At 51.3% G+C, this 22,428-nt stretch overlaps 1 protein-coding gene across 1 annotated transcript in view; it reads left to right on the forward strand.

Moving 5' to 3' along the window:
* The window catches only part of EPHA8 (EPH receptor A8), a 74,500-nt gene that overhangs the window by 33,667 nt on the left and 18,405 nt on the right, over window positions 1-22,428 (forward strand). The window contains exons 3-4 of the mRNA XM_074975916.1: window positions 4,929-5,084; window positions 21,330-21,665. Of these exons, the coding sequence (XP_074832017.1) occupies window positions 4,929-5,084; window positions 21,330-21,665 (492 nt within the window). The remainder of the gene's footprint in view (window positions 1-4,928; window positions 5,085-21,329; window positions 21,666-22,428) is intronic.

The following is a 22,428-nucleotide window of genomic DNA, read 5'->3' on the forward strand; positions in this document are numbered from 1 at the left end:
AGGTGACCTGACATCTCTGATCCTTCCAATCAGTGATCTTGAGAGGGGCAATGGTGCTAATGTGAAATGGCCTGTCTGGCACACCAGGACCACAAGGCCTTTACAAACACAGCAAGCAAATAGGTTTCAGGACCCCAGTGTGGGCTGGCTCTGTGGCCCTGGTGGAACAGGGCTGCTGGAAATGGCTTTGGGAGCCCCGTTAACAATCTGGAAGCCAGTTGATTGTTTTCTTGTCCGTGGGATTCCTGCTGACGAACCAATCAACAAATTTAATAGACCTTAAACCTTCCTTGTGGGCAATTTTAATTGAGCAATTAAAGTGCCACAGCATTGCTAATTATGAGGCGACAGCCCCAGCTTGGTAATTAGGAGTTTGTGAATACAGTTTTGCATCCACAGCCGTTTGTGAACAAAGTCAGGAGAGGAAAGTCAGTGTCCTACTCATAGGAGGTGGGGGGCAGGATGGGGAGATGAGGAGCATGGGGGGAAGGTCTCGTGAGGTTGTCCCCAAGGAGTGCTGCTCTCGGAGAGTGCTTGTGGCACGGCTGTCTGTCACACGGAAACCTGGGAAGCACTAGACATATGAGCAAAGTGTGATGGGCCAGATCCCAGGTGAGGCATTAGCATTTCTTGCTACTTGACTGCCTTGCTCAGCCCCAGCACTTTCATTCTACTCTGACCTTCAGGTACTCACAGGATCAGCCATGCCCGAGCGCCCCAGGCACAAGGATCAGCCAGATCTGGGCACCCCAGGCATGGGGACCGGCCTTGTCCCAGCACCCCAGGAGCCAGGGATCAGCCACATGTGAGCAGCACAGGGACCGGCCCCAGATAAGCACCACTGGCACTGGGATCATTGAGGCACAGTTCAAATTGCCTTTTACTTTAGATGCAGGAAAGCAAAGAGAACGATCGCCGTCTCCAGGAGCGAGCACAGTGTGTGCCCTCTCTGTAACAGGCTGCACGACTGCAGAGAGGAATCGGTGCTGAGAGGCGGGAGGCTAGGGAGCTGAGTGAGCAGCGCAGGCAACACAGGTTCCATCCCGAAGTCTCAGGTCCTTGGAAACTTGCCATTTCGTAGTCCGCATGTGCCCTTCTCACCCACATGCTGGTGGGTTGGGGGTTGGGGGGGAAGTGATGGGCCTCCCGGGGACACTGACGTGTTGTGCTCTCAGCAGCCTTAGCTTGTGATTTGCAATGCTGAGAGAGCCCATTGGAAGAGGCTTAGCTCTCACTGTGCCCCGGCCATGCTGGGACAGTCGAGGTGTTTGTTGGGCTGTACGCAGGGTAACTGCAGGTTCATCGGCTCAGAGATTCCATGTCCAGGAGCGATTAATGTGAGCTTACAGTCTGACCTCCCCAAGCCTGAGCCCTGCCCCAGAAGCTGAGCCCCCACTTAACTCCTATAGCAAGGGCCTAAAACTTAACCCTGCCACCTGGGCCAAAGCCTTTAGACTTTGATTTTAGCCTGGGGCCCAGCAAATCTAACACCAGCCCTGGTGACCCCATTAAAACAGGATCTCCATCCCTTGGGGATGCCATCCACAGGCCCTTCCTAGCAGAAAGGAACCTTCAAGGTAGTTCTGAGCAGAGAAAAGCCAGGAGCCTGCCTGCCTGCAGCGCAGAACCTCTCCCTTGTGGAGCAACCCTGCAATGCTTAGAGGGAATGAAACCAATCAGGCTCTTTTGGAATGGCCCTGATGTGGACTTGAAGAGCGACCTAGGTCCGGGCTCAGAAGTGCTTTGAAAACCCCACAGAGCAATCCTGCTCTCTGACGCTGTGGTGCTTTCCTCCCCATTCAGCTCTTCCGATGAGCCACCAAGGGTCCCCTCCCTGCCCCACCTGCCCAATAACTCTGGGAACGAGCAGCTGGGCTCAGGCCCCCAGGATCTGCTCAGCTATTGAGCTGGGGCCTCCACAGTACTGGAGCTCAAATGCAGAGGCCGAGCAAGAATTGGCCGGCTCAGCAGCTGGTCTTGAAGGGAGCTTGTTGGCCAAGTGGCCCTGGCCTTTTTGCTGTTCTCTCGCTAGGCCGGCTGCTGCTGGCCGTCCTGGAGAGCTTCCTGTTTCACAGTCAATAGGCTGGTTGTTCTTCCCTTAACTGCCTGGGAAACGCAGCTCTCGCCTGGCTTCTCTCTGGCCCGGCGCCCCCTCTGTGAGCTCCTCTCCTCAGCGCAGTAACCCAGCCGTGACCCTGCTCACGGTCTGGAGTGGCTGTCAAGTGAGGCTGCCGAGCCTGTCCTCTCACGCGCCCAGCAAATCCCTCGGCGTCTGGAGTCCGTCAGCCAGGCAGCCGCACGCACAGCAGGGCCTGCCTGAGCAGCTTCGTTGCCGGTCTTGCAGCCCAGACGAGGCGGGACTCCTGAGACGGCGCCTGTCACACGGACAGCGCGTAAGCTTCGCGGCTGCTGTCGCTCTGGGCAAAGGAGCCCAGGCCTCTGTCTGTTTGCTGTCCCTGTGCTGGATAGCAAGTGCTTAGGCAAAGCAGCTGTCACAAGAGCGAATCAGAAGCCCCACCTAACTCTTCCCAGGAGGTGTGGGGCTTCCCAGACCAGGAAGGGGCTGGGGCTCGGGCTGGAGGTGTGTGGACCCTCCCAAGGGGCCACAGCCTCCTCTCTCATCAGGCCAGGGCCACAGATGCAGCCAGCTCACTGGTAAGTGGATAAGGCAGTGGAACAGCCTGCCCTTGAGTCAGAGAAGGAGAATGGCCACAGGGAACCCCTGAGCGAGAAGAGGGATCAAGGGTACAGCCAGCCGCTGAGTGGGACAGGCACACAGGGGAGAGAATGCCAGTAGGTGCACTAGAGACCCTCCCTGCTCCCAGTCAAAGGGAGGTCCCCATTGTTGGTCACTGAAGATTGGCACCTGGCTATGGCCTGGTTTAGGGAGGCTTCCATTCAAAGTAACAGAGCCCAGCCCCTGCTCCCTGCTGGCAGGCCTGGCTGGGCTGGAGACACAGATGGACAACTGGCCTCGGAACACCTGGGGAGAACAGCGCCCTCCCCTGCTGCTTCCCAAGGCAGCTTAGCTCTGGTGACCTGGGCCAAGCGTCTTCCCACTTGGGTCAGGGTTGGACGTTTCTGCCAGGAAGCACCTCTAATTCAGTTCACGTGCAGGGAGACATTTTACTTATTAAAGAGAAGAAAAACACCACTTCCCCTGAGAACTGCTGGGGACTGCGTGACCGTCGTTAGGTGGTGAACGCTTCCCAGTCTTGGAGTCTATGATGCTATGAATTTCCTGGCAGGCCCGGCAGGAGAAAGAGGGAGAGAGAGAGAAAGTGAGTCCTGGAACAGGAACCTCCCAGTGCACTTGGCCTGGCTCCAGCAGAGACATTGGCCAAGATCCCCAGGTCTGCAGCAGGGGTTTGTGCAGTGCTGGTAATGGGTCTGGCTGAATGTCTGACACCCTCCCACATTTCCACCAGCCCTGTCCCCCTGCCGGCTTTCGTTTGGTGCATGTGTAACGTGTGGTAATTTAACATAATTTTCCCCTTGACTACATCTAAAATAAATGCGAACAATCACCACAGGTAATTAACATTTCTTTACAACGTTAAAGTCTAAATGATTACAAGTCGTGCTCAATGAAAATCTGTCACGCTCTGTTCCAACCCGTCCTGGCCAGCTGATAAATGGGAGCCGTGTTCAGCGACAAATTGGCTCTGACATCACCGCCCCTGGTTTGGGGGATCATCTCTGACTCCTTGGTCCAAAAGCACAAATGCAGAGGACGAGCAGTCTGACTAATGGAGCCCACGCGAGCCTGCCCTAAGTGAGTGCTTCTCCCACAGCTGGGGAGCGGAGCTGGGAGGAAGGGGCATAGTGGTCTCTACATTATATGACCAGGCACAAAGAAGTGAAGGTCAAAGGTCAGCCTTAGGTGCCTGGAGCTGCAGCTGAGACTGGGGGGAGGACGGAGGAGACCCTCCAGCAGCTTCAGGCCCTGGCTGCCCTCTCCATGTTTCTGAGTCATGGCTCAGGAGAAGCTGACCGTAGCTTTGGGGAGAGGGAGAGCTGCTGTGGAGACATGCTTTGCAGAAGCAGGGAAGGCAGTACACCTGGGCCTGGCTGCTGTGCTTTTCTCCAACCTTCTTCCCTCTCCTCTCCTCACCTGTTACCCCCAAGCTACTGTCAGCTTCTCCTGAGCAACTGTGCTGGAAGGTAGGAATTAGGAATCAGGGAGCCAATGCTCCCAGCTGTCCCTCTGTCTTGTCCTGCAATGCCGGCACAGCCCTGGGCATCCAACTCAGCTGCATTCCTCTGAAAACAGTCTCCTGCCTTTAGTCAAGGATCGGCCAGTCTCCATGTGCCAGATGCAGCAGCCTTCCTGGAACTTGAAGGGAGGAACTGAGGTTGCAAGAAGGTAGAATTTGGAGGAAGCCCTAGGAAGTCAGTCTATGTGGCAGAGGTGGCACTTCTGGAAGTAGTTCTCTTAATAATTTCATTTTGTATTATAAGCATGGAGGCCTCTCGTATTATTACCCAGCATGTGGTACCTGAAATACATGGACAGGCCTGTGGTGGGGAGCCACAGGAGTGGAGTCCTGGGCAGGTCACACCTCCTTCTCCAGTGGGGAATTACTTCCTTTCCCCCTCAGCTTGCTCAGCCGTTTCCCTGCCTTGTGCTGGGAAGCAGCAGCTTAGTGGACAGCTCTCGGAGAGCTGGGCAGAGCCAGCCAGGAGATGGGGTCAGTTTCATGCAGAGGCCCATGGTGACCATGAAGCTCCCAGCGCTGGGTTCACCAGAACTTGTAGAAGGACCAGTGATCTGGGAGGTCCTGGCAGAGAGGTGGGAACCGAGGTGTCTCAGCCCCTTTCCCATAAGGGAACTGAGCTGGGTGTCTGGATAAGGGATTTTCCAAGCCAGTGGATGAGTCTGTGCTGGGTGCTGCCCTCTAACTGCTTCCTTTCCTCCTCTCCTCTAGCCTGTGAGCTGGGATTTTACAAGTCAGCCCCTGGTGACCAGCTGTGTGCAAAGTGTCCCCTGCATAGCTACTCCCACAGCCGGGCCGCACAGGTGTGTCTCTGCAACAGCAGCTACTACCGGGCACCACGAGATCCTCCGTCTGCGGCCTGCACACGTAAGTACCTGCCCGTCTGCCTCGGACTGCCCACGCCAGCCTGCCTCACACCTCCCACAGCATGCAGGAAACCCTGCCCACGTCCCAGCTCAGCCTGGCTACAGCCGCAGAGGCAGATTCCCATGGGAGCAGGAAAGGCCAGAAGGTGGGTGAGGGAGTATCTGTCTGAGAGGAGGGCAGCCCCTGGTCCTTGAGGGTGAATGGGTCAGGCTGGAAGCCTGGCCTCCCTGGAGTCAGTGCCGGGTGAGGCATGTATGTTCGTATGCATATCGGGAGTGGCTGCTGGGAGTGTGCCCTGGAGGGATGCTTGTGTTGTCCTGGAGGCATGTCTGCATGAGTTTGAGGGTGTGTCTCTCACCTGTTCCAGCTGCAATGGGCCCTGACTCCACAAGGATTTTACAGCACGAAAATAAAACCTCTTGTGTTTTAACCGCTCCTTTCCCTTAGCATAGATGGGACCTGCCTCTCTGCCATGGGTTTACAGGTACACAGATTGCCAGGCCAGATGGGACCAGTGGCATCAAAAAGTCTGGCCTCTTGTGTAACGTCACTCAGTCTAGAGACATGCCCCAAGGTTATTCCTAGCAAAGAGCTTTTAGAACAAAACAATCCAGTCTTGATTTAAAAATCACCCGTGTTGGAGAATACACTCCGATCTTTGGTAAGTGGTGTCAGTGGTTAATTACACTCACTCACTATTAAAGATGTACTCCACCTTTTCACTCTAATTTTGTCTAAGGCTTGGTCTACACTAGGCAGGTAAGTCAATTGCGGATACTCAATTCTAGCAATTGTGTAGCTAGAATCGACTTATCTGCAATCCACTTACTTGGCCTTCCACACCGAGGAAGGTCGACAGGACAGTTTCTCCCGTTTACCTCCCTTACACCTCACAGTAGTCAGGAATGGGGGGTCAACTGCTGACCCCGGTAGGTCGATTTCACACATCTCTATCAGGCGCATGAAATTGAGCCCCAGAAGATTGATTCTGAGCGCGTTGATCTACTGTGCAATGGGAGCATGGCCTAAGGTTAATTTCCAGCCTTTGGAGCACAGTGAATCTTTCTTTGCTAGACAGAAGAGCCCATTAGTAAACATTTGTTCTCCTTGCAACGACGTACAGCCTGTCTTCAAGTCTCTCTTTAACCTTCTAGTTGTCACGCTAAATAGACTCAGCTCTGTGAGTCTATCACTCTCAGACAGGTGATCTAGTCCTTACATCATGTACATGGCTCTTCTCTGAATCTTCTCCAGTTTGTAAATATCCACCTTGAATTGCGAGCATCGGAGTTGGACTCAGTATTCGTGCAGCAGCCATGCGAGTGCCAAGTACAGAAGTAAAATAATCTCTCTGCTCCCACTCGAGACTCCCATGTTTATGCATCCCAGAATCGCAATGGCCTTTTACCACTGGAAACTTGTGCTTGACAATCATCCACCACAACCCCCAAATATTGTTCAGAGTCCCACATCCTGCCAGTGTGGCCTGCCTTCTTTGTTCTTAGAGTTATATACGTTCGCATTTAATCATCATAAAGCGCGCATTTTTTTGCTGGTAGCCAGCTTACCAGGGGAGCCAGATTGCTTCATAGTGGCAATTTGTCCTTGTAATTATGTACCAGTCATCCAATTTTTATGTCATCTGTGAACTGTATTGGTGATGACGCTGTTTTCTTCCAGGTCACTAATAAAGAGGTTGAATAGCATAGGGGCAAAACCAGATCTGTGTGTGATTCCACTAGAAAAACACCCACTCAGTGATGATTGCCCGTTTACAATTGCATGTTAAGTCTTGTCTCTTAGCCAGCTTTTAATCCCTTTTTGTTTGCCATATTCATTTTTAATCCAAATATTGTACCTTACAGAAAGGTAATTATATCAACATTATATCAATACTATTATGTTTATGTGATGGGGTTCTGGGGTCCCCCAAGCTCTGCACCCTGTCCGCAGGCAGGAGAGTCTCTCACTTAGCAGGAAAACAGCAGGTTTATTAGCCGACAGGACACAGCATCGTACAGAGGAGTCAGTACAGCAGGCAGAGACAGCCAGTCCAATTCATGTTGGGGAGAGGAGGCCCCGAGGGGTCCCCAGAGCCGGGGCCTGGCCCCCTCCTTGGTCTCTCTCTCCCTCAGCCCAGACTAACTGCTTCCAACTCCCAGTTTCAATTTAAACCCCTTAGGCTCCACCTCCTCCTTTGTCTGCAGTACAAAGGTGTTACCTGGTTGTCAGGGTTACCCTCAGCAGGAGCCCCACACCCTCTGTGAGCCACTTACACACACACACAGGTATCCCCCACTTCATCACAGTTTATAAACCATATTTGCAATCTTTTCAAAAAAGAGCTCAACTTAGTTGAGCAGGATTTATTTTCCATAAATGCATGTTGACCAGAGTTACTCATATCACTCTCCTATAGTTCTTTATTAACCGAGTCAGTGCTGCGTTATCTGACCTGGGACTGATGTCAAGCTGACAGGCCTATAATTACCTAGGTCATCCCATTCACGCTTTTTACATAGTGATATAACATTAACTTCCCTGGTGTTCGAAAACTTACTGAAAAAGCAGCATCAATGGTCTCATTACCGAGCTCTTTTAAAACTCTTGGTTACAAGCTTATCCAGACCTGCTGATTTAAAATGTGTAACATTAGTAGCTGCTGTTGAGCGTTTTCCTGAGATACTAGTGGAATGGAAAGCGTTATCATATGATATGACTGCAGCATGTTTTATTCCAAATATAGAAAAGAATCATTTATTGAATATTTCTGCCTTTTCTCCATTACTGTTGATAATTCTTCCATTTCTGTCTAAGCAATGGACAAATTCCTTTGCTAGGATTATGTTCCTAATATATGTCTCAAGGTTGTTCCCCACTCTGACACGGAGTGCAGAAGGTGGGGAGCCACAAGAGACCTTAAAATTACTTTGCCTCAATAGGCTTCTGCTTAAAAGATTCTCAAGGTCACAGATTCCCTGACCTTGGGAGGTTGCTGCTACCAGTCACCACCCAAGTGAGAAAACCCCTCTTTCGAACCCAGGAAGACACATTTGGGGATGTCTCCCTATGGGGAAACCCCAAGCTCTTAACCCTCCCTTGGGAGAGAGCTTGAAAAGAGAGGAAGTAATTAAACTGCTATCTCCGATAGCTGGCCTGTCAGTCTTAGGCATGCACGTACACAGACCCTTCTCTAGGACACAGGCATCAAATCATTGCCTTAAAAAAGGTGATTTGTTAACAAAACGAAAATGTATATGTGATAAAGCATATGTGGTTGCTAGGCATTATAGAGCAAGTACAAAACAAGGTAGATTAAAGCACAGAGAATTACTTCCCTGGGATTCAGTTTAAAAGTTACAGGCTGTGGCCACACTTGGCCAAAATTTTGAAATGGCCATGCTAATGGCCAAATCGAAGCATACTAATGAGGTTCAGAAATGAATATTCAGGGCCTCATTAGCATGCTGCCAGCCACAGCACTTTGAAAGTGCCACGTTTAGCTCACTCACACCTCGTCTACAGGGGGATCCTTTTCAAAAGGACCCTTCAGAGTTCGAAATCCTTTTTTTACTATCAGCTGATAGGAATAAGGGGATTTCAGTGTTTGCAGGGTCTTTTCGAAAAGGTACCCTGTGTAGCTGAGCCTCGCGCGAGCAGAACTGGCAGCATGCTAATGAGGTGCTGAATATTCATTTCAGCGCCTCATTAGTATTCTTCGATTGGTCATTAGCGTGGCCATTTTGAAATTTTGGCCAAGTGTGGCCACAGCCGCAGCGTACAGGGTAGGTACAATAGCCAGCTTGAGAAGTCTTGCACCAAACCCAAAAATAAAAACTAACCTCATCACATCTGACTAAACATTTCCTTTCTCCTCACATATCTCTATGCCAAGATTTCTTTTGAGGCCTGGACATTTACTGAATCCTCCAAGCCTGATTCAGACTTAAACCATTACAGTTTCTCTCCTCCAGCCACACAAAAGAAAGAGCCTTTCAGGAGGTAACTGCTTCAATTCAGAAATCTCCCTCTCTTCCCCTTGGCTCACCCAGCTACCTGCCAGCAGCAAACCCACTGTTGCTGGGTTTAACCCATTACAGGCAAACTCTTGCTGTCTTTAACTCTCCTGGCTGCATAGTTCTCTTTGTGTCCATTGTTTTCCTTATCAATTTTCTACAGTCCCTAGGTTCTGATTTATATTCAGCACAATTCCCCCTTTCTTGTGTTTGTTAGATATTCTGTGGGGGTGCTGAGCGGGGGTGTGTATAGACATCAATCATGGGAGTTGTCTGTGTGTTTGCAGATCTCTTTCTGTGAGCTGATTTCATGCCTGTGTCTTTGGGATGGTTTTGCTCATTGGGAGGAAGAGTGTGTGAGTGTTTCTGGAGCACATGTGCCTGCCCATGTATGTGGTTTTAGGGAGATCCGTGTGTCTCTAGGTTTGTGTCAGCTGAAGAACTGAACACGCTGGGTCAGTCTGTGCTGGGTTAGTGCGCACACTGATCAAATGGGTGTAAGACAGGCCTGGTGCCCCACATGGCTTTGCTGGCACATTTTCCTCGGCAGTCTGTGCTACAGGATGACGTGATCCTTTGAGATCTCCCAAGCTAAGCACCGTGCGAAACTGCTCTAGTGGCAGCACAGAATAGGGCAAGTTACTGAGGATGGGGGCTCTCCCCTCAACCTGGGTCTGGCATGGCTGTGCTGTGGTGGAGGGTGTGTAATTCTCCTCTGTGTCAGTACTGACCCTGGTGCTCCAGCATGATGCTAGGGGCTCTGGGCTGAGAGGGAAAACAGGTTCCTCCTGAGAGATTTGGGGGTTCCCCTAGACCCAAGAAGAGTTCTGTGAGTGCTTTCACTGTAGCCATGGGACCTCAGTGATGCGAGGCTGTGGTTCTGTTCCCTCATATCACAAGTCTCACCCTGGCTTTCATCAGCATAGCTACACGGGCACAAGTATCAGAGAGGTAGCTGAGTTAGTCTGTATCTTCAACAATAACAAGAAGTCCTGTGGTACCTTTATAGATGAAGAGCTATTTTGGAGCATAAAGCTTTTGTGGGAGAGACCTGCTTCATCAGATGCATGATTGGGGGTTTTCAGAGAAGGACTTAAAGAGGGAGTCTCAGTCAAGGGGGAGGGCCAGATCTGACAAGGTCAGTTCTGTCATGAAGGATGTGGCCCATTATCAGTAGTTAATGTGAAGTTATGAACATCAAGAGAGGAGAAATCAAGTCAGTTCAGAGAGGGAGGATGTGGCCCATTGTCAGATGCTAGTGTGGACATGTGAACATCAAGAGCGGAGAAACTGCTTTTGTAATGAGCCAGCCACTCCCAGTCTCTGTTCAGTCCTTGGTTGATGGAGTCAAATTTGAAAATGAATTGCAGCTCTGAAATTTCTCTTTGCATTTTATTTTTCAAGTTTTTTTGTTGTAGGACTGCTACTTTTAAATCTGTTACTGAGTGTCCAGGAAGATTAAAGTGTTCACCTACAAGTTTTTGTTTGTTACTGTTCCTGATATCTGATTTATGTCTATTTATTCTTTTACGTAGAGACTGTCCAGTTTGGCCAATGTAAATTGCAGTGGGGCATTGCTGGCACATGATGGCATATATTATATTAGTAGATGTGCAGGTGAAAGAGCCCCTGGTGGGGTGGTTGATGTTAGGTCCTGTGATGATATCGCTGATGCAGATATGTGAGCAGAGTTGTTACCGAGGTTTGTTGCAGGGACTGGCTCCTGCTTTAGAGTTACTGTGTTGTGGTCTGTGGTTGCTGGTGAGGATTTGTTTAAGGTTGGCAGGCTGTCTGTAGGCGAGGAATGGCCTGCCCCCAAGGTCTGTGAGAGTGAAGGATCATTGTCCAGGATGGGTTGCAGATCACTGATAATGTGCTGGAGAGGCTTTAGCTGGGGGCTGTATGTGATGGCCGGTGGTGTTCTCTTGTTTCCTTGTTGGGCCTGTCTTGTAGTAGGTGGTTTCTGGGTACACGTCTGGCTCTGTCAGTCTGTTTCTTCACTTCCTTAGGTGGGTGTTGTAGTTTCAGGGAAGTTTGGTAAAGGTCTTGTAGGTTTTGGTCTCTGTCTGACGGATTGGAGCAAATGCGGTTGTACCTCAGGGCCTGGTTGTACACAGTGGATCATGTAGTGTGCCCTGGATGGAAGCTGGAGGCGTGTAGATGAGCATAGCGGTCCCTGGGTTTCTGATAGAGGGTGGTATTTATGCGACCATCACTTACTTGCACAGTAGTGTTCAGGAAGTGGATCTCTTGTGTGGACTGGTCCAGGCTGAGGTTGATGGTGGTGTGGCAGTTGTTGAAATCACAGTGGAACTCTCCAAGCCCCTCCTTCCCACGGGTCCAGATGATGAAGATGCCATCAATGTAGCACAGGTGGAGGAGGGGCGCGAGGGGACGAGAGCTGAGGACGCGTTGTTCCAGGTCGGCTGTAAAAATGTTGGCCCACTGTGGGGCCATGCGGGTGCCCACAGCAGTGCCACTGATTTGAAGGTATACATTGTCTTCACATCTGCAATGTTTGTGGGTGAAGACAAAGTCACAAAGCTCCGCCCCCATCCGTGGGGCACAGTGACACAACAGCCACCCAGCCCTGAGTTTCCACAAGTCCCTAATGACCAGCCACTCAGACTGTTCCCTCTGGTTTGTCACCCCAAAAAGCACAAAACCAGCCCCCCAGTTATCTGTTCAGTTTGGCTTGTGCCCTCCACACAGTTTGCACAACAGAGGCCTGTGTGAGAAGAAAACAAAAAACGGTGTTTATAGAAAACCCCAGGCTGACCCAGCAAGGAGAAAACAAGCATCTACCAGTCCCAGATAACAAACCTAGGGACACAACTGCAGGCTTCATGCTTTCATATTATAGGTTGAACCTCTCTAGTCCAGCACCCTCAGGACCTGACTGGTGCCACATGAGAGAATTTTGCTGGACCACAGGAGGTCAATATTGTCTAGCATATTACCCACACTTCCACTGCCCACTGGGCTCTGAGAAGACATTTAGAGGTAATTACAGCTAAATAACAGCACTGAACACTGACAGCCAGGACTCGTGGCTGGAAACGAACTTTATGGGATTGTAGGAAACTTGGCCACGCCCGTGGTAAGTGGTCATCAGACTAACTAAAATCAGTGGATTATGGATGTTGCCAGACAAGAGAGTTCTGGATTAGAGAGGTTCAATCTGTAGACTCAGTCATTTGTCTGATGATAATTGCCTATTGCCCTCAACCACTTTCTCAGCTTCCCCGCTAGGGTTCCTGGGCAGCCTACTGCCTCAGGGCTGCCTTCAAGTTCTGGATGATTTTCAGGTTTAAAGGGCTGCTGGTTTTTAATCCGTCACTCACTGCATATGTTCAGAGTGGTGGAAACTCTCTTCCTAGGGCTGATCTGCACCTGAAGGCTACGTCTACACTCCTCTGTCGACAGAAGTCGCTGTCGCAAGGGATTTCCTGGCAAAACTTCCGTCGACAGATTGCGTCTACACCTGAAAGCGGATTGAAACAGCAATTTGCTCTGTGGACAGAGAGCAGCCAGGCTGCCCAGCCCTCTCTTGACAGAATGTCTGACCAGAAGCTCTGCGCACAGGGCTGCCCAGTGAACCGGAAGCCCTCTCTGTTGACAAAAGGGCCCAGAGTGTCTACCAGCTGTATCATCAACAGAGCGCTGTCGAGAGAGGCGTTATCCCTGAAGGGGAGGGGTCTAACGCTGCTGGCAGATGTGGCGGGTTTTGTCCGCAAACTATCAACAAAGCGCATTTTGCGGGTAGGTGTGCCACGTTTTTCCCCAACAAAAGCCCAGTTCTTCTGGGAACAGCCTCTCGTGTAGATGTAGCTGAAATGTTCCAGCTGCACTGCTGCAGACACTAGCTACCCCGACAGGGTCGGTTCGCCTGGCACCATAAGTAATCCACCTCCCCAGCTGCATGGACTGGAGAATTCTTCTGTCAACCTCGGGTTGCTACGGAGGGAGTTAGGTTGACTTAACTCCACCACTAAGTGGTGTGGATTTGTTACCCCCTGAGGGATAGAGTTAAGATGACTTAATTTTCTAGTGTAGCTCAGATTCCATGCACAAGGGATTTCTTTTTCAGTTTCAAGCTGTTCCCATTTCTGTGGATGGTTCCTCATCGTTTGCTCCTGAGCTGGAAAATGGCCAGGTGCCTGAAGCCAGTCTTGCCTGATTGCTTCGCTGCCCTGCTGAGAGATGAAGCTGCAGTCGTCCCATGGTTACAGTTACAATTTGCAGTTGAGACAAACACCCCTTCAGGGCCATGGGCTGCAGGCCAAGCTCATTGTGGCTATGTCTACACGTGCCCCAAACTTCAAAATGGCCACGCAAATGGCCATTTCGAAGTTTACTAATGAAGCGCTGAAATGCATATTCAGCGCTTCATTAGCATGCGGGCGGCAGCGGCACTTCGAAATTGATGCAGCTCACCGCCGCGCGGCTCGTCCAGATGGGGCTGCTTTTCGAAAGGGCCCCGCCTACTTCAAAGTCCCCTTATTCCCATCATGGGAGGGCGCTGGCTTCTCATTCTGTAGCGGGGAGGAAGAAGATGAAGCAGCTGTGCCGGACACACACGTCAGCTGAGTGTTCCATGTCCTTAGCATGGATGCGGAGGCAGATGAGGGATTTGTGAGACCGTGGGAAAGAGTAACTGGAACCCCCACCCCATGCTGCTGCCAGGGAGGGAGGTTGAGGTGCAGAGGCTTCTCCTGTTCTCCAGGAGGCACTGCAGGCAGCCGGAGCAGGGCAAGCCCCTACATCCTTACCTTGCTCCCCAGCAGCAGTACCCAGGCAGGCAGGGAAACGGGGGCACCCATTTTTCCAGGGGTCCTCCACTGGTTGGGGCCTCTGGGCACAGATTCCATTGGGCCACCAGCTAATCTGCCACTGCACGGATCTGCTCAATCTTTGGTGAATGATCCAAGGGAGCAGTGTGATAACCAGGGTCCAGACACCCCAAGGGGAGAGCAGAAGATTTAACACCCACACAAGCAGTTAAGGCGACTGACTGCAAACTGTGTTCTTCTGCTGACATGGTCTATATCGAGTGATATCCTCTCTGGATGCTCGTGTTACCGCCCACAGGGGGACTTGAACCTGGGACCTCATGGGAATAAGGGGACTTTGAAGTAGGCGGGGTCCTTTCGAAAAGGAGCCCCGTCTGGACGAGACGCGTGGCGGCGAGCCGCGTCAATTTCGAAGTGCCGCTGCCGCCCGCATGCTAATGAAGCGCTGAATATGCATTTCAGCGCTTCATTAGTAAACTTCGAAATGGCCATTTGCATGGCCATTTCGAAGTTTGGGGCACGTGCAGACACGGCCGGTGACTGTTCAGTTCACTGCTTCACAGGTGTAAGCCACACCCCTGGGCGTGGATCACTGTCCCATGTAGTTGCCCTCGATCACTTACCTAGAGGAAGATGGAGTCTCCCCTGCAGTCTTAGGGAGGCAGCTGACATTTAGCTCAAGCCGTAGACACTCCTGCACTTAGCTCCTGAGGTCCCAGGTTCGAGTCCCCCTGTGGGCGGTAACACGAGCATCCAGAGAGGATATCACTTGATATAGACCATGTCAGGAGAAGAACACAGTTTGCAGTCAGTCGCCTTAACTGCTTGTGTGGGTGTTAAATCTTCTGTTCTCCCCTTGGGGTGTCTGGACCCTGGTTATCACACTGCTCCCTTGGATCATTCACCGAAGATTGAGCAGATCCGTGCAGTGGCAGATTAGCTGGTGGCCCAATGGAATCTGTGCCCAGAGTCCCCAACCAGTGGGGGACCCCTGGAAAAATGGGTGCCCCCGTTTCCCTGCCTGCCTGGGTACTGCTGCTGGGGAGCAAGGTAAGGATGTAGGGGCTTGCCCTGCTCCGGCTGCCTGCAGTGCCTCCTGGAGAACAGGAGAAGCCTCTGCACCTCAACCTCCCTCCCTGGCAGCAGCATGGGGTGGGGGTTCCAGTTACTCTTTCCCACGGCCTCACAAATCCCTCATCTGCCTCCGTATCCATGCTAAGGACATGGAACACTCAGCTGACGTGTGCGTCCAGCACAGCTGCTTTATCTTCTTCCTCCCTGCTACAGAATGAGAAGCCAGCACCCCCGTGGGCAGGATGCCACCATTCACTCACTGTGCCAGCAGCGGGGGGTTAGTCCCTTGTCCTGCCTCGGCTGCAGCTTCACCTCCCACTGCTCTAGGCCCGGGTGATGAGGTAGCAGAGACATGGAGACAGAAGATGGCTGGAGTTACGGGATACTTAGCAAAAGTGAACAGGATCACGATGTAATCCAGCGCAAGTGACATCTTGGTGTGTGCCTGATGTTAGTAGTGCTTCATGCATGTGAACAGATGTGCATCTGGGCATACAGATGATTCATACACTTGGCGTAGCCAGCACGCGCTTGTCATCTGCCCCTACGGACTGCCTTGGTGGCTACAATCTCCTTCGCCAGCCTAGGGCAGGGTTTCCTCCTCTCGTCGTGGGTTGTGTGTGTCTGTCATGTGGCCAATGATGCTTTCATTTTGTTGCCGCTAAAGCCAGTTTTACACTGATATGCTCTGTATGGGGGGCGGGGGGGGAGCCGTGTTAGTCTGTGTCTGCAAAAGCAACGAGAAGTCCTGTTGTACCTTATAGACTTACGGATGCATCTGACAAAGTGGGTCTTCACCCACGAAAGCTCACGCTCCAAAAAAACATGTTAGTCTATAAGGTGCCATGGGACTGCTCATTGTTTTCTCTCTGTACACGTATCAGAAAGCTCACGCATCCGTCTGTCTGTGAGTCCGTCCATCTGTGAATCCATTTGTTGAAGAACTCCTAAAAGGTAAGAGCTGGGACCAGCAAATTTGGTATGAAGCTTCCTCTTAGACTAGCTTAAAGTGAGGTCAAGCGTGGCAAGTCCCTACACTCAACCCCATATCCCTGGCAGAAGTTCAGAGAAGGGGAGATAGCAGGGGGGGGACTGCAAGTGGAAGGGGCCCCCACTTGCTCTGGCCCAGAGCCCCACAAACCCCTATCCAGCCTCTAAGTAGGAGAAAGCAGTGTATCTCTCAGAAGATTGTAAGCGTCTGTTTTATCAGTCAAGCACTAGACTATTACTAGCAGATTTACCTGGCATTGCTCGGGTCCTCAACTCAGTTAAGGGGTTTGTTTTGGTTTGGTTTTGGTTTTGGTTTGCGGAGGCTGGGGGGAGTAAATGGAAAATGTACGTGCTTTGTTTAATGATTGTACATTTCAAAAATACAATGTTAACTTTTATTTTGAATTTCTTAAAAGAGGGCTTGTTAAAATTTGTGTTACTTGTTTGATATAAGTACAAAATTTAAATGGGAATTCTATCAATGTATTTTTTCTTCAGCCCTGTAAACTTAATGTCCTCTGTGTTTTAACAAAAGAGGGCTAGAGTCAATTTGAATTCCAATAATATTTTCTGCTAGTTTTCAGACCTAAAGCGTTGATTTAGCTGTGCCAAAACAGAGAACTAGATTTCTCCATTCTATCTCTTTTCTGTGAGGTTTATTGAGAAGCAGTCCTGTTCCAGGTTCGTCCTGTTTTTCACGCTCATTGTGGTTTAGTCTCTTTCAATATTTGCTCAGTTATATCAGTTTTGAGGGCTATACTTGATTCGGTGATTCTCTCTCTTTTTTGATTGGTTTTCGTAGAATCATAAATTACCAGAACTGGAAGGGACCTCGAGAGGCCACTGAGTCCAGTACCTGCCCTCCCGGCAGAACCAAGCATTGTCTAGACCGTCTCTGATAGATGTCTGTCTATCCTGCTCTTAAATATTGCCAGTGATGGAGATTCCACAACCTCCCTAGCAATTTATTCCCGTGTTTAACCACCCTGACAGTTAGGAACCTTTTTCTAATGTCCAACCTAAACCTCCCTTGCTGCAGTTTAAGCCCATTGCTTCTTGTCCTATCCTCAGAGGCCAAGGAGAACAATTTTTCTCCCTCGTCCTTGTAACATTCTTTTAGGTCATGAAAACTGCTATCATGTTCCCTTTAAGTCTTCTCTTTTCAAAACTAAACAAGCCCGGTTCTTCCAGTCTTCCCTCATAGATCATGTTCTCTAGACTGTTAGTCATTTTTGTTGCTCTTCTCTGAACTTTCTGTAATTTCTCCACATATTTCCTGAAATGGTGATGCCAAGAACTGGACACATACTCCAGTTGAGGCCTAATCAGCACAGAGTAAAGAAGAAGAATTACTTCTTAGGTCTTGCTTACAATGTGTCTTGCTTATGAGAAGTAATCCCATCCCATGCACATCTTGCTTTCCTGGCGCAACCAAACCCTTACTTTGCTTTAGGTTATAAGAAGAAGCTGTATACCGAATTCGATGGTCTTAGCTCTTACTGGTTAGGAGGAGTTCTTTATCAAACAGACAAACTCTCTAAAATATATAGTAGGTGGAAAATTAGTAAAGCACAAGTTAATGCAATAGAAATAAATGTTGCAGAAACTACAAAGCATCTAAACAGGGATATTTGTGCTAAAGCTCTGAGAAAATTAGAACAAAAGCATCATAAATCATTTGGCCCTATTACACTGTAAAGAAGCTAAATTAATCTATGTAAATTAGGGTCACTAAAACAAGAGACATGCAACAACAAATAAAAAATTGACCATTTTCATCATATTAACCTATTTAAGGGTATATCCAATAGGCCAGAGACATCAGAAGATATGAGTGAAGAAAACAAACCACAATATAACAACACACTGGTCAACTACATCTCATCTATATCTCAACCTACAATATATGGACAATCGACTATAGAAACATTATAAACAACTCTAATCAGGTCAGGTCTAACCATTATTTAAATTTTATATTTTTAAGCAAAGCGACTTCATGCATGTACCAAAAGATTTAATTCTTTCTTGGTGAAATATTATATCATCTGGTTATTCCATAAAAACAAGTATATCACTTCTGTATACTTCTTTGTTAATTAATTTAATATCACCTTATCAGGACTGCACAAAACTCTCAAGAGCAGGAAAAAGGCTGTTCCATGTTCTTGCAAAACAGGAGACTCCAAAATCTAGATGGAAATATTGATTACTCTCTATACATGTAAAATGAAATACACATATGAACATTTACTACTGTGACCACAGGCGACATAAACTGTCTCTAAATCCATAAACTCATGGTAGTGAGGGAGTGGATGCTTACAAATGCTGGACACATTGCTAAACTGTTTGATCAAAGACAGCTAAAGTCAGCAACCTAATGGAAGCAAGTGATAAAAAAGGAAGAAAAAAACCAGACCAACATATAAATTATTTCTCCTGCTTTTGGGAGTTGCATGGTAACTACCACAACCAACTCCTCAGGGAAAAAAAAACTGCCTGGTTGATAAACAGTAAGCTAACTGGGATTGCTCTCGGTGGAAGACAAAACTATGCCTAACCGGCAGTGTGGTGAGTCATGCAGATAAATGCCCTTTAAGAACCAGTCGTACTTCCTGTTCAGTGACACAGTATATTAATGGAGATGTGTTGTTAAAACAATCTTGTTCGGTACATGTAGTTTTATGGTATCATTGCCAGCATTGGGCCTGACGTCGCAATACGGAGGCTGTGGTACCACTTGCTACGCTCACTTGCCATTTAGATATTGGCTAACATATAAATATGTATATCACATTAATAAAACATATTCTTCTTCGGGTGCTTGTTCACGTCCATTCCACATTAGGTGCATCTGCTTGCCACATGCTGGAAGTCATTCCCTTAGCGGTACCCATAAGGGAGCACTCTTAGCGCCCCCTGGAGTGGCACGTTCATGGCAGAGTATAAGGTTTGCTGCGCGCTCCCGCCACTCTCAGTTCCTCCTTGTCACCAGTGATGGTGCTGGAACCTTCTGCGGCCTCCTGCCCGCTTGTTGTGTCGTTCGGCTGAACGACCTGTTTCTTCTTTATTTTGCTCTAGACAAGCATCAGTCGTTAGTCCCAGAGGGTACTGTTTGCCCCAAGCTGAGGCATGGCCAGTTTCCCGGTCGAGCACTGTGACCTCTGCAAGCATCCTGTGCCCATCAGCAACTCGCACAGCCAGAGGAGTCTGGGAAAGGAGGCGGTGCTGACGTGGCATCTCTCCATCGTTCGAGCTCGGGACTAACTGGGAGTGTGTTATCTGCCCTTGGGCTGCCCTGATGGAGTCAGCATTGGCTTTGGCACCAGAGCAGCACTTGGACTCAGCTCTGAGCACTGCGGCATTGGAGCAGAGTTCTCCCCCAGATCTTCCAACCAGCGCCAGTCCCCTATGCTGGCCTTGTCCAAGAGTGCAGCGGAGACCATGAGGGACAGATCTTCCGCCTCCCGTCAGGGAAAGGAAGGGCCAGAGGAGAGCCTTGGCCACGCCAGGTGACTCAACCCTTTCATCAGGATCATGGGCACTGACTCCCGCTGAGCTGTCTAGCCCCATGCAGGCCTGTGACACCGCACAGCAGAGAGGCTCTGGCCGTGTTGAAGCATCATCCATACCAGAGGCCCTGCAAGCTGCCCAGGACATCCACACCGACTACAGCAGCTCCCCGCTCAAAGGGCCCAAGGCCAAGGTCTCTGTGCCTTAGGCACCATTCCCAATCCAGGGGCGTGTCCCGCCACTGCTCACCCCTGTGGCGCCAACGCCCCTCAGCCTTGGTGAAACAGGCCTGCCGGAGCCTGCATCATTCCCCAGGCCTCAGAGCCGTCCCATCCCTAGGACAAGGTGGGGCAAATGCCGCAGGCCCCCTACTTTTGGGGGCCCCCACAGCCGCCGCCCCAACCAGCCTCTGGACGGGAGGAATGGGGAGATTATCTGTGGCTGAGGGTCAGGTGGTTGCCTCTCTTCCCCCCGTCCCCACGCTCACCTCGTGGGCAGCAGGAGCAGCAGCCTGCTGTGCCGTGCCGCCCTCCCAGCCTGCCGCACCTCACTTCTCCTCCGCAGCTCTCCAGCTCCTGCTGCCAGCGGAGCAGCGAGGGGCAGCAGGCGGGGAGGACAGCAGCGCACAGCAGGCGGCTGCTCCCGCCGCCCGAGCAGTGGGTGGTGGGGAGAGGTGAGTCCTGCTGCCTCCACCGCCTGACCGTGACCCCCTCATAATCCCTTGGCCCTGTTGCCTGGGCAGGAGGGGTAAGGGGAAAGGGTGGAGGAGGGGCAAGGCCTGCGGCACAGGCCAGGGGTTGCCCCTGCTCCTGACCCCTTCAGGATGGCACCGCCAGGCCTGGGTTCCATCATCATGGGAGGCACTTCCCCAAGCCTCACCAGACAGTGGGGGAGGTCGTCTGCGCGCTGTGGACGTGTGGCGAGCTCCGGCCTTCTGCCTGGAGCCTACCAAGGCCTTTCAGGAGCCAACGCAACTGTTTGTTGCACTGGAGGCGGCGCGAAGGGCCTACTGGTACCTCGGCAGCAGATCTCAACCTGGGTATTTGAATGAATACGCCCCTGCTGTGGGGGATACCCTGGCCTCAGTTCATCTGTGCCCACTCCCCCAGGGTCCGGACATCCTCAATGGCTTTCCTGGCACAGGTACCCCTCCAGCACATCTGCACAGTTGTGACCCGCTCCTCTACCGACAAATTTACGTCTCATTCTACCGTCACTTAGCTGGCCAGAGGCAACGCTGAGTTTGGCTGAGCTGTGCTTCCGTCAGCACGTCCACGAATGCCTAACGGCCTCCAGCAGTGCTGCTCGGAGTCGCGTACGGTGGACTGGACAGGAGCAGGCGCTCAAAGAATTAAAAGCAGTTTTCTGAGATGAGGTGCTCACGTCCGCGCCACGACCCGCCCTCCGTCCCCACAGTTGGAGTTTCTACTAAGAAAGACCTGAGGATGGGGGGAAGGGAGCAGGAGTTGCCAGAGCTGCCGCCTGCAAATGCTGCTAGAGGAAGAACTTCCATTACAGGTGCACGTGGCGAGCACTGGGCCTAATGGGAGGTGGACGTGAGCCACACGTCTAGAAGAACACGGGGTCTTGGGAGACCTGTGAAATCTACCACTAATTCTGTTCTAGGCAGGGTTCTCACATAGCCTGTCACCCTCAAGTTAGCCTGTGTTTCGGCTGTGTTACTCCTGTCCCTCTCCCTTCCCACACACAGCCAGCGCACATCACCCTCCAGTCAGGCAGTATCACCCTATTCCATCCTGCAGATCACATCCCTGTCCCATGGCTCTTCTCTCTGCCATCCCCTCCCTCCGTGCACCGCACGGCACCAATCAGGATGAATCTCTGCTTCTTTCCAGGGCCCCCCTCTGCTCCCGTGAACCTGGTCTCCAGTGTGAATGGCACCTCGGTGACCCTGGAGTGGGGCGCACCCCTGGACAAGGGGGGTCGCACTGACATCACGTACAACGTGATCTGCAGGCGCTGCGCGTGGGGCCTGGACCAGTGTGAGGCGTGTGGCAGCGGGATCCGCTTCATTCCCCAGCAGACGAGCCTGGCGCGGCCTGCCCTCGTGGTGGCCAGCCTCATGGCCCACATGAACTACTCCTTCTGGGTGGAGGCTGTCAATGGCGTGTCCGACCTCAGCCTGGAGCCCAGGAGATTCGCCACAGTCAACATCACCACGAACCAGGCAGGTAGGAGGAGCAGAAACCCACACAAGGCCCTGGCCACAGTAACCGGTGTGCACATCCCCCCGCTGGGTCCGGCTGGACCCTAACCCCAGGGGTCAGCGTTTGCCTACAGGCCCCTGAGGGCGCAGTGTTGACCCTGGATTCCCTGTACTGAGAAGGGAATTGGTGGCCATTGTGTGGGGTGGCCTGCAGCTGTGCTGGCTCGGGCGTGGTGACCAGACAGGCACCTGTGAGCAATGGTGTGTAGGTCCTCGGTCTGTGCGGCACCAGCTCTGGGGCAACAGGGCCGCTGGGGCTCACCACGGGGCTGCTGTCTGCAGGAGCACGCCTCGAGTGAGCGAGGATTTAATCTTCTTCCTTTTGCTTTCAGCCCCTCATCACCACCACCTCCCAGACTGTTCGGCTGTGGTCTTGTGCTGGGCTGCTCCATTTCCCCCGCTGCCCGGGCACACCTCAGATATTTGTGTATTGACAATACACTCTGTGTATTGAACACAGAGCAGGGCACAGACCCCTCGACCTGCCCCTCGCTTCTCTTCCCACAGGGTCGCACGCAAGTTCATGCTCCGTCGCCTGCTCCTTTCCCACCGCACACAAAGGCCAGCAGCCGGCGGCTGGTACTCTGCCGTGCTTGCTGGAGGTGCTGCCTGCGCTAATAGATACCCCTTGGCATAGCAGCTCCCCAGGGGTTGGTCGTGGTGCTCACAGGTCCACATCCTGGGGGTGCCAGGAGGTCGCTGCCCCTCGTCACTGAGGAGCAGAGTGG

This window comes from Carettochelys insculpta, chromosome 23, assembly GCF_033958435.1.
Source record: "Carettochelys insculpta isolate YL-2023 chromosome 23, ASM3395843v1, whole genome shotgun sequence".
Classification (NCBI taxonomy): domain Eukaryota; kingdom Metazoa; phylum Chordata; order Testudines; family Carettochelyidae; genus Carettochelys; species Carettochelys insculpta.